General features: G+C 64.3%; 2 protein-coding genes across 6 annotated transcripts in view; both read right to left on the bottom strand.

Moving 5' to 3' along the window:
- Positions 1–14,930, bottom strand: part of GSE1 (Gse1 coiled-coil protein) — a 392,831-nt gene that overhangs the window by 21,756 nt on the left and 356,145 nt on the right. For all 4 annotated transcript variants that reach the window (XM_055553933.1, XM_055553936.1, XM_055553935.1 and 1 more), the window contains exon 3: positions 5,792–6,010. In XM_055553933.1, coding sequence (XP_055409908.1) covers positions 5,792–6,010 — 219 coding nt within the window. The remainder of the gene's footprint in view (positions 1–5,791; positions 6,011–14,930) is intronic.
- The window catches only part of IRF8 (interferon regulatory factor 8), a 558,308-nt gene that overhangs the window by 236,067 nt on the left and 307,311 nt on the right, over positions 1–14,930 (bottom strand). The gene's annotated exons all lie outside the window — the stretch shown is intronic.

Here is a 14,930-nt window from a genome sequence, read left to right as displayed (position 1 = left end):
GGGATCCAGAGGCCATGGGCAGTTAGCAGCCTGGCCCCTGGGGGATGGGCCAGCCACCGCCACTCAGCAGCTGGATCAATGCCTGACCACGCACTGGCCAATTAGTGAGCGGTGCCCCCGACCCTGGGCTCAGGGCAGCCGTGATAAACCGCCGTGCGTGGCAGGCGTCGGTGGGCCGGGGGCGGCTGGGGTGGCAGCGTGCAGCGCTCCACGTCCCCTCCATCTCTGACCCGGCAGGTGAGCGCCCGGGGCTGCCCAGGCTCCCGTCATTAACAGCAGAGACCCCAGAGTCGCCTCCACGGGGGCAGGAGTGTGGCCTGAAAACACATCACAGCGGCAGCACAGAGGCCGTCAGCTCCCAGACGCACCCCCAACCCGCCACCGGGACAACAGCTAAGCACCAACTGGATGCCCCAAACCAGGGCTCCTGTGCCAGGGCCCGCCCTGAGCGGGGAGGCCAGGCCCGGCCTCAGCCTCACAGCCTGTCCCCCTCCCCTTCTCCCCGGGGGAGGGACAGCGACCCCTGATGCGTCCCTGAAACAGGACCCTCGGGCCGCCTTCTGGCGCCCTGAGCTTCTTGGGGCCGAGGGCAGCATCGCGGGGGCAGGGCAGGAGGCGCTGTGACGGATGAGGGATGAGGACCAGCATCCATGTGGAGGGCCCCCCACAGCTAAGCCCTGCCCAGACCTCACCCAGGACCGGCAGGGACCCCCGACCTGCAGCCGCGAGCACGTGTGAGCCCTGGAGGTGAAGTCCTCATCATAAGCACAGAAGCTGGGGACAGCGGGCACACGGCCAGCCCACGGTGGGTTCGGGGAGACCCTGCTGAGGGAGCCGCAGGGCTGCCGGCCCCTCCTCAGAGGGGACAGTTGAAGCCTAGCCCCCCACGCCCTCGAGGAGCCCTCTCCCCCTCACCAGGGGGCAACGCACGCCTGCTCCCAGGACCACCAGCCGCATCACCAAACCCCAACCAGCAAAGGTGTTTCTTCTCACAAGACACATTTCCTGGGGCTGAGCGGGAAGGCCGGTGTCCGTGCTGCTTCCCATGGGGGCTCAGAAGGGGTGTCGAGGGGGATTCTGGGGGTGACACTGTTGCCCTGTCACAGCCTGGGGAGGCCTCTGGTTCCAACGGCCCAGGGCCGGGCACCCCTCCAGAGCAGGCTCGGTCCCCTTCCCCTAGGCCTTGCTCTCCCTGGAATCGTGGCCCAGACACAGAGGAGGGGGCGAGGCGCTGAGGATGCCCCCCTCACACTCACACCTGTAAACGAGACAGACAGGGTTGCAGACCGAGCCCTGCCGGTCCCTGCACCCCCGCCCCATTTCGCTGTTTTCCTGAAAAGAGGCGGGTTTCAGGCGGCAGACCACAAGCGCCCGCCCCGCTCCTGGCTCAGGCGGCTGCACCGCTGGTGGGCAGAGTCCCACGTCCACCCTCGCCAGGAGGGTGCCCGCTCCCCCCACCTGTGCAAGGCGGCCCCTGCACGTCACTGCTAAGAGCCCCACGGGAACACGCAGACCAAGGTGACGGTCAGGCCCACGCCTGCAGCCCGAGGTTCCTTCCCAAACGTGCTGTGTGGGCCTGGTCACGCCCAGGTCCGTCGGCACACACAGGAGCAGCTCTCCCCGACAGGACAGGGTCTCCCCACAAAGGATGCGTGGGGGGCACCCACGCCAGCCCTCAGCCGTGCACGCACCCACCTCGCTCGGCCCCTTGAGCCCTGGCTGTGCGCGTTGGGGGTGGGGTGACAGCGTGGGTGGGCCTGCGCCGTCACCCGCAGGCACCGTGCCTAGAGCGAGCGTGGGTCTCCTGAACCCTCATGATCAACGCGGCAGGCGCCACCCTCGTCCCGAGAACAGGCAGCAGCTCAGAGAGATCGTGCGCCGGGCCCGGGTCACACAGCAAGGACACAGAACCCGCCGGCGTCCGTGTCCCCACACGGGGCGCCCCCCTCCGTAGTGGGTTACAGGGCCGAGCACGTCGGGACCCCCCCAGGGACAGATCCCTGGCCCCTCGCCGGCCGATGGGGACCAGGCAGGGCCCCAGGAAAGACACCTCCCGCGGGGCATGCTGTCTCCCGCTCGCGAGCTCTCTGGGGGCAGAGCAAACAAGGCAGGCGGATTACTTGCTCTGCACTGAATTTTTTAAACTGCACCTTGGAGGCACAACGTGAGCAAAGACATCAGCCCACGAGCAGATGGGAGAGTTGGGCCGCGGCTCTCAGAACGAGATGCTCTGGAGGGGCAGAGGAGAGGGTCTCAGGGAGTGGGGGTGCCCAGGGCCGCGGCCAGCACCCGGGGTGCACGAGGTGACCGGGACAGGCCAGGCGGCAAGCGGGGAGACCAAAGCCTCGACTGTCTTCTCTCAGCTGTCAGTCCTCCCTGTGCAGGGATTGCTGCACCCTCGAGGGCGGGACGGTCCTCCTGGGGGTACCCTGCGGGCACAGGGGGCCTTGAAGGGACAGCCGAAGTGGAGGCCGTGTCAGGCCATCTCTGGGAGGGCGGACTCGGATACGGCAGTTGGAGGAGGACTGTGGTTTCCATCTCTGCTCCACGGCTTGTGAGTCAGGACGCCAGCCAAGCCTGAAGCACAGCCAGGTCCTCCAGAGAGGTGGACGCAGAACAGAGGCCAGGGCTCTCGCAGCGAGAGTCCGCCGGCACAGAGCAGGTGCTTGACGAACAGTCACTGCCCCAGTTCAGGATGGGAGAGCCCTCACTGGCTGCACCCCTCACACCCAGGAGTGTGGTGCCAACCAGCCGCAGGAAGCCACGAGACCTGGGGGGATGCCCACGCGGAGAGCCAGCAGCGGGGCCATGTGTGCCCACAGGCAGCAGGCGGCCAGGCCGCAGATCGGGGCTGCCAGGGCTGGGGGAGGGCATGGGAGGGGGGCAGGCTTCTTTTGGGGAGACAAAACATTCTATAACTAAGAGTGATGGATGGGACTCCCCTGGTAGTCCAGGGTTAAGATTCTGCCTGCCAATGCAGGGGACACGGGCTCGATCCCTGGGCTGGGAAGACCCCACAAGCTGGGGAGCAACTAAGCCCGAGCGCCCCAGGGCCCGTGCTCTGCAGCTGGAGACATCACGGCAGTGAGGAGCCCGTGCATCGCAACCAAGAGTAGCTCCCGCTCGTCACAGCTAGAGAAATCCCGCACACAGCAACCAAGACCCAGGGCGGCCAGAAACTTGGACAAATTAATAAATTTTTAGAAAGTGATGGTTGCACAACTCTGAACGCGTGACAACCCGCTGAACTGTGTCCTTTTGGAAATAAATTTTATAAGAAATTTACAAAGAGAAAAATTGAGACCCCCTGCTCCAAATCACCAAGCCCAGCAAGTGTCCCCCTTGGCTGTTCCAATTTCCGGTGGAGAGACAGGGGAGCTGGGGCAGCCAGCCCTCCCCTCGTGCCCGCAGAGCCCTCCAAGCTCCCAGAAGCTGACAGCCAAGACCCCCGTGTGCTCCCCACACTGCTGCAGGGGGTGCTGGGGCGGGCAGGGGTGCAGGACGCCCGCCCCTCCCTGCCAGGGCCGTGCTCAGGCTTTTGCCATCCTAAGCCCGGCTCTTCCAGGTCCACGTGGAAAGGCCCAGGCAGCAGCAGCGAGGGACAGCTGGCGTGTCCTCAGCAGCTCTGTGATCCCAGGCTCCTTACATGACCTCGCGGGGCCTCAGCCTCCCGCCCCCCTGCACACTGGGCCACCGCCAGGCTGCCGGCCCATTCTACCGACAGGGGAACGGCACAGCAGAGCTGGGGTGACTCCATGAGAAAAAAAACGGGGACCAGGCCCAGGGATGTGGTGTGGAGGAGGCTCCAGAGAGTGACGGGGCTCAGCTCTTCAAAGCAAAAGCCCCACTGGGGGTTGCCCAGATGGAGCGTTCCATGTCGAGCTCATCACCATAGCTTTAAACGCACAGGCTTGGCTTGTGGCCCCACGAGCCAGAAACGAGGTCGTGGTGCCCAGCACGCACAGCAGAACTACACCGAGCATCAGGGCAGCCCGGGGTCCAGACCCCAAGCTCCCCAGGCCCCAGGATTCCTCATCTGGGTGATGGGGACGCCTCAGCCCAGCCAGCGGCAGACACCGTGCTCCGGAGACAGCCTGAGAGCGGACCCGCGTGGCCCACTCCACCTCATCTCTCCATCACAAAGTCCTCGGGCACCCTTCCCAGGGCGTCACGCAAACACCTGGACCACAGCCAAGGGCAGCAGGCCCCCTGCAGCACAGTGCTCCCGGCCAGCGAGGCCCAACAGCCTCTGGCACGTGGGCTGCCCACTGGCCCACCATCCAAGCTGGACGCTGGGGCCAGCGGAGAGGAGACAAAAGCCACCAAGGCCAGGCTCGCCCCACACCCAGGGCTCCCGTGGGAGCCTCGTCCTCTGTAGACGGCGGGGTGTGTGGGGAGGTGGTGTCACCCTGGGATGGGCTCAGCTGCCCAGGCGTGGACACGGATGTTGGCTTAAGCCCTGATACCCGGGTCGGGGGTGACTCAGCCAGAGGGACCTAGCGTCCCCGGCCTGCTGACAGCTGTCCGTGGAGGCCGTGCCGGCCCCGTCTCTCTGCCTCCTGGAACGTGACGGAAGATGATACCAGAGCAGGGAGCTGCCAGGCAATCTCTGCCTCGGGGGGGCCTCCTCGTCCACTCAGAAGAGATCCCAGTTCAGGGCTGGAGCCACTGTGCCCACTCCTCGCCCGGGTGGACACTAGCTGCAAGGCGACCCCCTGGCAACGCAGAAACCAGGCGCAAAGGCCTGGGCTCCTGGGCCCACAGCCACCTGCCCTGGGATCCAGTCTACCCTACTCCCTCCTCTGCCCAGCGACCACGTGAGCAGAAAAGGGGTGCGGACAAGTCAGAGTCAGACAGCAGCAGGCCCCCGCAGCACCCATCACAGCACGAGTCTGCTCTGCTGAGCTGGAGACCCCCAGAGTCGATACAGACAGATGTGTGTTCTCCGGGTGCCCGGAGGGCCCTGGAACACACACCACCAAGCCCTGGACATTCAGGGCGAGGCAGACCACTCAGGGTCCCTGCTTCCTCTGCCCGGGAGGTCGAATCCTTGCCACCCCCCCAACACAGCAGGGTACCTACAGGGTATCTGAGAGGCCCGCGCTGGAATCCGTAGCAGCCCAGGCCTCCCAGCAGCTCTGAGGCAAACTGCCTGCCACCCACTCGTGCAGCCGGTGGCCCCTGACCTGGACTAACACAGGCTGACAGTCATCCTGGAAGGGCCCGGAGCCAGGCTGTATGCACGGGAAGGCTGACATTCAGAGAGAGCCAGTGTTCGCCAAAAGCCACACAGCACATCGCTGCCCCAGTGACAGGAGGAGCCAGGGCTCCAGACCCCTGGGGGATGCTTGTCCACACCACAAGACCCCTGCCTGGGGACCGGGGGGGTTGGGGGGCGGATGGCACTGGTGGGTGTGCCGTGCCCCCAACTCGGGAACACGTCGGGACACACACCTCCTGGGAAGAGGCCCCAGAGCAGGCTGGGGGCTCTAAAAGCAGTATGGCGCCTGCAAACCCCAACCCCACACCCACTGCTGTCGGCGGAGGGCCCCCTCGGCGGCGGGCCCCCTCGGCGGCTCCTGAAGCAAAGAAGAAAGTCAGCAGACAGCGCAGAGAGTGGGGTTCAGCAGCCAGGAAAGCACATCCCCGCCGCAAAGCAGCAGCAGGAGGAAGACCAGCCAGTGTGGACACTTGGTGTGCGAGCCCGCCCTGCGCCCAGAGCCCCAGGAACCAGGCGGGACCGTGCTCTCCCCGCCCTCGGCCGGCTGCCCGGGGCGGGCGCGCCTCTTACCTCTGGGCTCCTCCGCCTGTTTGGCGAGCTTGCGCAGGGCGGCGGCAAAGCTGGAGGAAGGCGCGGCCTGGGCCGACAGCGCGCTGCTGGTGGCGGGGCTGCCGCTGGGCACCAGGGCGCCATTGAGCGGCGAGGGGGTGAGGGGGTTGACGGTGGCGGTGGTCCTGGTCGCGGTGGAGAGCATCCCTAGCGAAGGGGACTTGGGCTCATGGCTCATGCCTGAAACAGGAAGAGAAGAACCAGAGTCACCCGAGAGCACAGGGCCCAGCACCAGAGCGGGCACCGGCCGGGCATGTGGGGCGGGGGGGGGGGGAAGGGGGGGGCGGGCGAAGCAGGGCAGAGCCAGCTCTGTGGAGCGAGGGGGGCTGCCACCCCAGTGTCCCTCTGCACTCCATACCCAGAGGACTACGGGGCCCAGGACCCTGGCCCAGCGTTCTCACAAGAAAGAGAGGAAGGCCAGCGGAAAGAAGAGGGCCAGAGCGGGGACCCTCCGGAGGACAGGCAGGGCCTCCAGCACGTCCCGCAGATGGGCGCCGGCGCACAGCCTTCCTCCTCCCAGGGGAGACGGGCTCAGGCAGGCCGCGGGGACCCGTCCCGGGCGGGTCGGCCGGGCCCTCATGTGCGGCTGCTGTCGCCCTTTGAACCCCAAAGCCCCCGAGGGACAAAGTGGGCCTGCACCGAAAAGGCTCCCTGCAGTTGAGAACTGGGCAGGTGAGAAGTGCCACTGAGGCCCCTGTGGCAGTCCAGCCGGGCGCAGAGCCTACCGAGACACTGAAGACGCACGGCGGCAGGTCTAGATGGCTCCCCCAGGGGCGGGGGGGTCCAGGCTCGGCTACACTGGCCAAGGAGCTTACCAAGGGGACACCCCAAGCCTTCACTGACCCTCCAGGACACTCGCCCTCCTGCAGGCCCCATGGGCCCCATCAACAAAGGCCGCGCTCCTCACGGGCTGGCGGGTGTGTCTCCTGCCTTCTCGATGGACACCTTGCCTGTGCCCGCTCCCAACCTGTGGGTACATTCGAGGGGTGCAAACGAGGCCTACGGCCTCACAGGCAGCGGGCCATGGGCTGAGTGCAGGAGAGGCACAGAGAGCTGGGAGGACCGCTGCAGGGAACACCGGCCACCTGGGGCGCTCCGGGAGGGGTTGGAAAGTGCAGCCAGAGGGCGCCCATGAGGGCAGTGTGGCGGGGACGTGTGCCTCCCCCGGGGCCCCCGGCCCTCCGCGGGCAGCCAGGAGAGATAGCTGCGGGCCCCGACAACACAGCCTGCACCCTGAGTCCTGGAGAACTGGCCTGCGGTCCCCATCGCCCCCCCTGCAGGGCGGGTGGGCAAAGAGATCTCGGGGGCGCAAAGGGTAAATGGCCATGACTGTGAGAGAGGCGTTCAAGAGGCCAATGTGTGCTCGGAGGGACCCTTCTCTCAGGAGAGGGCTCACACCTTGGGGACATAGGACCCCACAAGAGCCCTGGCGCCCACGGCCAGCAGCCTGGCTGGCCTCCCAGCTGCCGGCGGGTGACAGGGCCCTGACCCTGTGCGTCCGCCTCTCTGGAGGAGCGGGGGAGAGGGCAGAGTACAGGCAACTCCATAGGCCTCGCAGCCCAGCAAAGGAACCTGGGGGTGGAGGGACAGGGTCCACAGCCCACAGGCTCTGGATTAGAGTGCTCTCTCAGCCACCCTGGCACTCGGCCAGCTGCTAGGGCAGTTGAGCAAGAGGCCCACCATGTCCCAGAAGCTCAGTCCCAGGCCCTCCCCAACACCCCATCCTCCCCAACCCCTCCTCCTCGGAATGAGCGAACAGGACCGTGTGGACCAGCCTTGGAGCAAGGAGGAAGGGGGCACCTGGAGGACAGGCTTTGCACAGACTACGCTGCCACACACGGTGGGCGCCTGGATCCCAGCTCTGGGGCCTCTAGCTGTGTGACCCTGGGCAAGTCCCTTTGCCTCTCTGGGCCTCAGTTGCATCTATAACGTGAGGACGAAGACAAAGTCCACCTCATGAAGTCAGTCCCGCGAGGGTGCCAGGAGGTGATTCACAGCAGGCCCGGCACATCTCAAGGACCCCTCCTGGTGTCGTCACGCTGACGGTCAGCGGACGGGGCAGAAACACAGGCCTGGATGGGCAGGAGCTAGGCCAAGGCCGCACGGGTCAGTCTGGGCAGACTGGACCTGAGCTGCCCGATATGTGCCGCCATCACCCCCGAAAGCCCTCCCCACCACCATCCCTCCCCGGGTGGGCCAGGCGCCCACAGACCAGCTTTGCCCACCCCTGGGCAGGACGGGCTGCTGAAAGTGAATACGGAGGATGCCGGGGACAGAGGGGCCCAGGGCTCTGGTCCTGCTGCCCGCAGGGAGGCCCAGGGATGGAGCCCACGCAGGACCCGACTGGGGCGGTCCAGAAGCCTGCTGGGTCCTGCTTTGGACCAAATCGCTCTCAGCACCCACTCTGTGAGCCAATGGTTTTTTTTTACGGGGGGTGGGGTGGGGGGGTGGGGGGGGGCGGGCATGGCATATGATGGAGCGCCATCCTTGCAGGGCCCCCAGCCCAGGCACAGCATGTGGGGTCCCCACACAGGGCCACACGGCTCAGCAGCACATCAGGACTGGAACCCCATTTCCTGGGCGTTCCCACCAGGAAGAACCAGGGTGGGGGGGAAGGGCAGGACGCCCTCCCATGACCCCACCTGCCCGGTCCAAGGCCAAACCGCCATGGAAGACCAAGAGGCACAGATGCACTCAGAGCTCAAGGTCACTTGGCCGCGGTGGTTCCAAAGTGGGTCCAAGTCTGTCCCTCGTTTGCTCAATGGGCGGGGACTAACCCTCTCCTCGTGCGTGGGCCAGGTTCACTCGCAGGGAACAGGAAACGGCAGAAGATTGGCGACTGCCAAGGTGAGGTCACCAAAGCGCCTGGCCACCCCCCTGCGCTCCCCGGACCACGTGGGCTGCAGGGAGTCTGCTGTCAGGCTGTGAAGATGCCAGAGGCGCCTGCGCGGGGATCCCACGTCCCAGGAATGGGGGCCTCCAGCCCACAGCCACGTGAGGCAGTGGCTCCTCCAGCCCCAGGGAGCCTTGTGATGGGACCACGGCCAGGCACCAGCTTCATTACATCAGGGGCGCTGGGCCAGAGCTACCCAGCGCAGCTGCTCCCGGAGCCCAGCACATCTGTATTCGGGATGGTTTGTTACGCAGCGCTAGTTAGCTAACTGGTACGGGGAGCGCCACCACATTCTCCACTGAACAGAACTCGCAACGTCCCTCTCCTTTTCTTTGTGCAGTTCAACCATCTGCAGACATGCTGTGTCTTCTTCACCCAGAGTCTCCAAAACAGAACCCTCTGGTGCTGTTCACATCACCTCCCTCCCCCTTCCCGGGGTTCCTTAAGAGAACTGGCCACAACCCTTTAAACCCTACAGCCTCTTAAAGAAACATGTTATTATGCCCACTTTACAGATGGGAGAGTCCAGACTTGGGCCTAAGGGCTGACAGAAGGTCACCAGCGGGGCTGGGATTACCTGAACACAGCACCCGTGTCCCACGGACCGGAAGCTGGTGGGGGCTCGGGTCCAGCCCTGCTCTGGGGACGTGAGGCAGGCGCAGAGGTCCCCTGTCTCCCAGGGACCTGTCCCCTTGGCCCAGGAGGCAGGTTTGAGGTCACCGCCCAGCGGCCACGTGACAGACTGGCCAGCTGGTGACCTGGGTGGACGTGCTGTGACCACCAGCTGCCAGCACTGGGCAGGATGGTACAGAGGTGCTAGGGAGCAGCCACTAGGCAAACCTGGGGTCAGATCCCAAAAACATCACACACCCCTTAAGGCCCTGGGTGGAGACCTTCGAGTGTCAGCAAGAGGAACAATTTTATTATTTTAGCTCTATGTTAAAAACGCTCTATGTTTTTAACGCAGAACTTCCTTGCCTGTGTTCCAGCTTTTCTGGAGTGAACCAGGTTTTTTAAAAATGGGGTGCCCTCAAAGAAAGAGAGACTTGGCTGCCTGAGTTTGGAATAACCCCTGGTGGGGATTCCCCCCAGACCAGGGCCTTCCGCTGGCCAGACATGGGAGCTGAGGGAACTGGGGTGCCCCTGCCAGAACCCCAACACTGACAGCCCCAGCCTTTCCCTGGCGACCAGGGTCCTGGGAGGCAGGTGCACCCCTGCCCCTTTCCCGTAAGAGCTGCCACTGAATGTCAGTGCCTGGCTCCTCCTGGCACCCAGCGACACCCCACCCCCGCAGCACCTCACGGACAGCCCCCCCGGGACTCCTGGGGGTCCCCCAGAGTGAGTGTCCCTGCTGTGGTCACTGTGGGCTCTGGAGCATCCTCCAGCCAGGATAGCCACTCTGCTGATGTCAGGCCACTTAAAATAGGATTCCAAATGAGCAGCTTCCTTAGGGCAGTCTAAAATTAGCTTTCCTCCTCAGCTTGTGTGCGCCGGGAGGGGCGGGGAGGGGAGGCAGTGGGCCCAAGGGACCACCGGCCGCTGGGGTGACAGCCCCCTTGCACCGAGGATGCAGGCAGGCAAAGGCCAAATGTGGGGGACCCTGCAAAGGGTCACCTTGAATTTGCTGGGGGTCGACGCGAGATCACAGTCCCCATCTCTGGGTCTCGCCCCCAGTTGCAGCCTTGGGGTCTCATCAGGACGGCTCTGCCCCCCAGCCCTGCCCAGGCAGGCACCACCCCGACCGTGGAAGCCACAGGGGCAAGGGGAAGTGGGAGGGGGCCTCAGGCAGCCCTGGCACCCTGGAAAAGCCCCGCAGAGCAGGGGCGCAGCCCTCACTCATTAGAGAGGTATTCATTAACTTCTGCGCTCCTGGCCATCAACTGGGTTCTTGTCTACATTATCAGCTCATGTAAATCCATCATTCTAACAGCTGGGAACAGGCTCCACAGCGTGGAGGCCAAGGATGGATGAGGGCTGGGGCGGGCTCCCTTCCTGCTCGACCGCCCTGACACGTGCGCACACACACACACACGCTCAGGGGGCCTCCTGGACATCTCAGCTGCATCACAGGCTGCTGTCTGACCCCCCCACCTGCCACCATCAGCTGCCCCCCCGGGACCCCAGAAAAAAGAGCTGCTACAGCAACACACCCAGAGAAGAGACCCCCGTGACTGAGGCGGTGCGGGGGACCGGAGAGGAAAAGCCACCCCCAGAATCAGCCGGGCCCCTCCCTCCTGGATGGCACTGGTGTTGAGAAGCAAGGCCCGCCAGGCCTGCACCTTCTACCAAAGTGAGGTGTCTTTAATCGATACTTTCTCCTCTCCTCCTCCCAGGTCTCTAATATGGCCAGAAGCAGCTCAAAGCTTCAAAAAGCAAAGCAAAAGGCAAAGAAGAAAAACCCAAGTGCCAAGGGGCAAGCCTGGCTGGCAGCTCCGCGGACATTCTCCAGAACCACCTCATCCCTGGTGTTTCAGAACACAGCCCGATCGATCGGGGAGCCTGCTGTCCAAAGGCGCGGCGACAGCAGGCACGACGGGGCGGGGGGTTGGGGGCAGGCCCCTGACGCTCCATTAAACGCGGCGGCGGCGGGCTCCCGCTCCGCGGGCGGAGGGCGTATTAATCAGCCCGCAGCCGCCCTCCGCCTCCCGCGGACCCGTAATTACCGCTTCCTTTCATCCCGCTCTTCCACGGCCCCAGACCTCGGGCCTGCTCCCTGCATGCTCTGTAATTACAAGCTAATAGCTGAGATGAATTTTCTGCTGGCTCCCGGTTCAAGCACCGATCCACCCCTTTCCCCTGACAGCGCCCCCCGCCCCAGGGTAATTACACCCCACAAGGCCGGGCCCAGCAGGGCCTCAGTCAGCTCTGCATGCGCAGTCCAGACCTGGGTTCTCTAATCACCCCTCTCGGTAATTCTTCATTACCGCAGACAGAAATGTTTGTGAACAAATATACAAGGTGTCCCCCAGCTCTGGGCCTCCACGCACCGCCCCCCACCCCGAAGGGGCGATGCTTGTGCAGCCCTAACGAACTGGGGTCACCTGAGCAGAGACCCGGCAGGCAGGCAGACGATGGCGGCGTGGGGCACCACGTGACCCCGGGAGCCTGAGCAGCTTCATAACACATTCATTATATTTGCCTTCCGGCGTGTTCTGAGCTCACTCGCACGCAGCAGTTTTTCTTGTGTGGGGGCGGGGGCAGCACCGGGGAGAGCCTGGGAAGGCGTCCTGGCCCCTGGATGCACAGAGGTGGCCTGCCTTAGACCCCCTTGTTCTTTTCCAAGGACAACCCCTTGGGTTGTGGATATCTAAGGGGACCGGGTGGCGGGGGACTTTTCTTGCCCGGAGTCCCAGACCTGGACATCCTCCCCAAAGCTCCAGTCCACCACTAACTGCTGGAGCAGAGGACGGCCTGCATCCTGACCCGGAACCGCCGAGAAGGACAGGGAGCAGGGGGCAGGCGAGGCCGGCCCGTGGGCCCGTGTGCCCAGCGCCAACCCTGGCTCAGGAGTAGAACGCTAACGAGGCAGCTCATCTGAGGACAAGCCCGCCGCCCTCCCCCGCAGTCCTCTCGCTCATGCGGCTGCGTAGTTACTAGGGGATTGGGAAGGCAGGAGCCACAGAGGGTCTGCCAGGACCCCAGTCAGTGACAATGGAAGCCCTCAGCACTCCCAGAACCAGCCCCACGGGCTGAGCCGTCTGCAGAGCTCATTTCTGGGGTCCCTGGGAAAGCTGCCACAAATGGGTTCAGGGAGGGCCCTGCAGTCAACAGGGTGGGGTGGGGGATGTGCAGCATTCTGGGTTCTCCCCGGCCTTGCCCACACACTGCCACGGCAGTGACAAGGGGCATGGGGGCTCTCGGGAGGCTGAAACTGGGTCCCAGGGAGAAGAGTGCTCAGGACAAACCCCCCACACAGGCCTGTCACTCAGGACAGGGGTGCCAGGGGAGCCGGGAGGTGTGGGTGGGACTAGGCCCCTAGGCTGGCTCCCGGGGTGGAGAGGAGAGCGCTGGGCAGGGCCTGGACCTGGGCGGCCTGCTGATGGAGGCCTCCCAGGACAGCCCAGTGAGCGGCTGAGGTTCAAGGCCGCAGACGTGAGGGATCCCGGAGGTTCTGGTGGAGGCGAAGGACGGAAGTCAGGCAGCAGATGGCAGCGACATTTGACGGTGATTATTCCAAGCGGGTGGTGTCTGGAGCAGCCTGGGATGGGCAGACGGAGGGCGGCCTGGGAGGGGCACGGAGTGGGTGGAGACAGCCCCGGGGAAGTGCATGATTAAGGCAAAAAAGGCTGTGGGACAGGGTCAAGGCTGGCACTGAGGGCCCCCCAGAGGCGGTTGGCGTCAGCACTGACAACCACAAGGCCTGGCTGTGCCCAGAGCATCGCCGCCACCCTTCAGAGTCACTCCAGGAACAGACCTCGCCCCTCATCAGCCAAGCAGCCTCCTAACGCGGCCCATCCTGGCCCCACTCTACAGATGGGTAAAGTGAGGCTGGAAGAGTCACATCCTTGTCGGGGGCTGCACGCTGAGGAGCCAGGGTGGGGACCCAGTTTTCCTTGCTGCTGTGCTGGCAATTTCCTTTTAAATCAGAAGACACTACAAAGACACCCCACCCCCAACCCTAGCTAGGGGTCACCTCCCATCCCGCAGGCTGCTGGAGCACCCACGTAGGCCCACCTACACGCATCGCCTTAAAGAGGGTATCAGGGAGGAAGAGCAGCTCTGCCTCTGGGCTACACCCCTGAACCCCACGTTGCAGCAGCTCGGGGCTGGAGGGCGCCAAGCTGACAACCCTGGAGTGAGTTCTTGGTGTCCCCGAGGGCCCCGAGGTAACCAGGCCACCTCCCCACAAAGGAGCCCTTTGAGTGACCTCACAGGTTTAGGGTGCAGGACTTGGCTGGGGGGAGGGGAGGGTCAGAGGTCCCAAAGGACAGGAACCAAACCTGGCCAGGAGGAGGCAGCGCGCTCCAAGCTTCCACGGAGCAGCTGGCCAGGGCGGGCAGGCGGGGCAACAGGCCAGCAGAGCAGGGGTCAAGGCCCTTTTCCCGAAGGGAGGACACCTGGCTGGGAGATGAGACGTGAGGCCGCTGCTGACGGGGCGTGCCCGGGCCCCGGGTGTCTAAACCCCTCAGGTGAGAGGGGGACACGAAGCAGAGCACCCATGCCCCTTCCGTACCGCAGGGGGGTCAGCAAAGCCGTCCATAGGGCGGGCCTGTGCACCTGCACCCCCAGCCTCAAAGGGCACTTGGGAGGTCCTCAGCCCACGGAACAGGCACGGCGGCCCCACCCTCACGTCCATCAGCTGAAGGCTGGTCCATCAGGAGAAGGAAGGCGCCTGGGTTATGCCCAGGCAGGCGGGCCACTCTGGGGTGTCACAGGGCAGGACCCCCAGGAGCTAAGTCGGGGCTTAGCTAGGAAGCCAGCCAGAAGATGGGGTCCGGGCCCGGCCCCCCAAACTTCCTAGCGGGGGCCTGTCCGGTCCCGATACGCTCCGAGCCTCAGTGTCCCCGTCGGCACCCCTGGGGGCGGGGACTAGGCAGGAGCGGGCAGAGGCGAAGGGGCCATCTTTCATCCAGCATCCTCGTTATTTGGCGCGAAGTCAAGACATCTTTAAATGTGAATCGATGGGCGGTAACTTAAAACTGGAGGTTTCTGGTCAAAATGAAGATTTCCAATTTCCCCTGGAAAATCAGGAGCCAGCAACCATATCCCGAGAGTGGGAACTCCCCCTCAGTCTATCCCACTCTCCCACTCTCTCAGGCTGGTGGGCTCACTCAAGGCCAGAGGGGTCGCCAGTTTAGAAGCCACGCGGCTTTGGGGGATGAACTGGGTCCATGAGAGCTTAACAAACGCGCACGCAGCCAGGACGCTCAGCTCCGACGCTGGCACCCTGTCCATCCAGACGCAGCAGAAAGAAGTCCAGCCCCACCCTCAGCTTCGGGGGGGAGCCTGGCATTTGTCAACAGAGGGTGGGTCCCACCTGAATCAAAGCCAGGACCTGGCCTCAACTTATGTTTTGTTGCTTTTGCAAAAGATCCATTTTCAATAGGGTTCAAAGGGGCAGACCAAGTCCTCTGCACCCCCAACCCCGAATCCTGCACGTAGTCAGTCTGACCAAGTCCAGAGAAGCTCATCTGTAAACCCACAGGGATGTGTGTGAGGAGGTGCGTGGCATCCCAGAACCCAGGGTACAGACATCTACAGCACAGA

The sequence above is a fragment of the Bubalus kerabau genome, chromosome 17, assembly GCF_029407905.1.
Source record: "Bubalus kerabau isolate K-KA32 ecotype Philippines breed swamp buffalo chromosome 17, PCC_UOA_SB_1v2, whole genome shotgun sequence".
NCBI classification, from domain to species: domain Eukaryota; kingdom Metazoa; phylum Chordata; class Mammalia; order Artiodactyla; family Bovidae; genus Bubalus; species Bubalus kerabau.
This window is presented reverse-complemented; position numbering and strand designations above follow the sequence as displayed.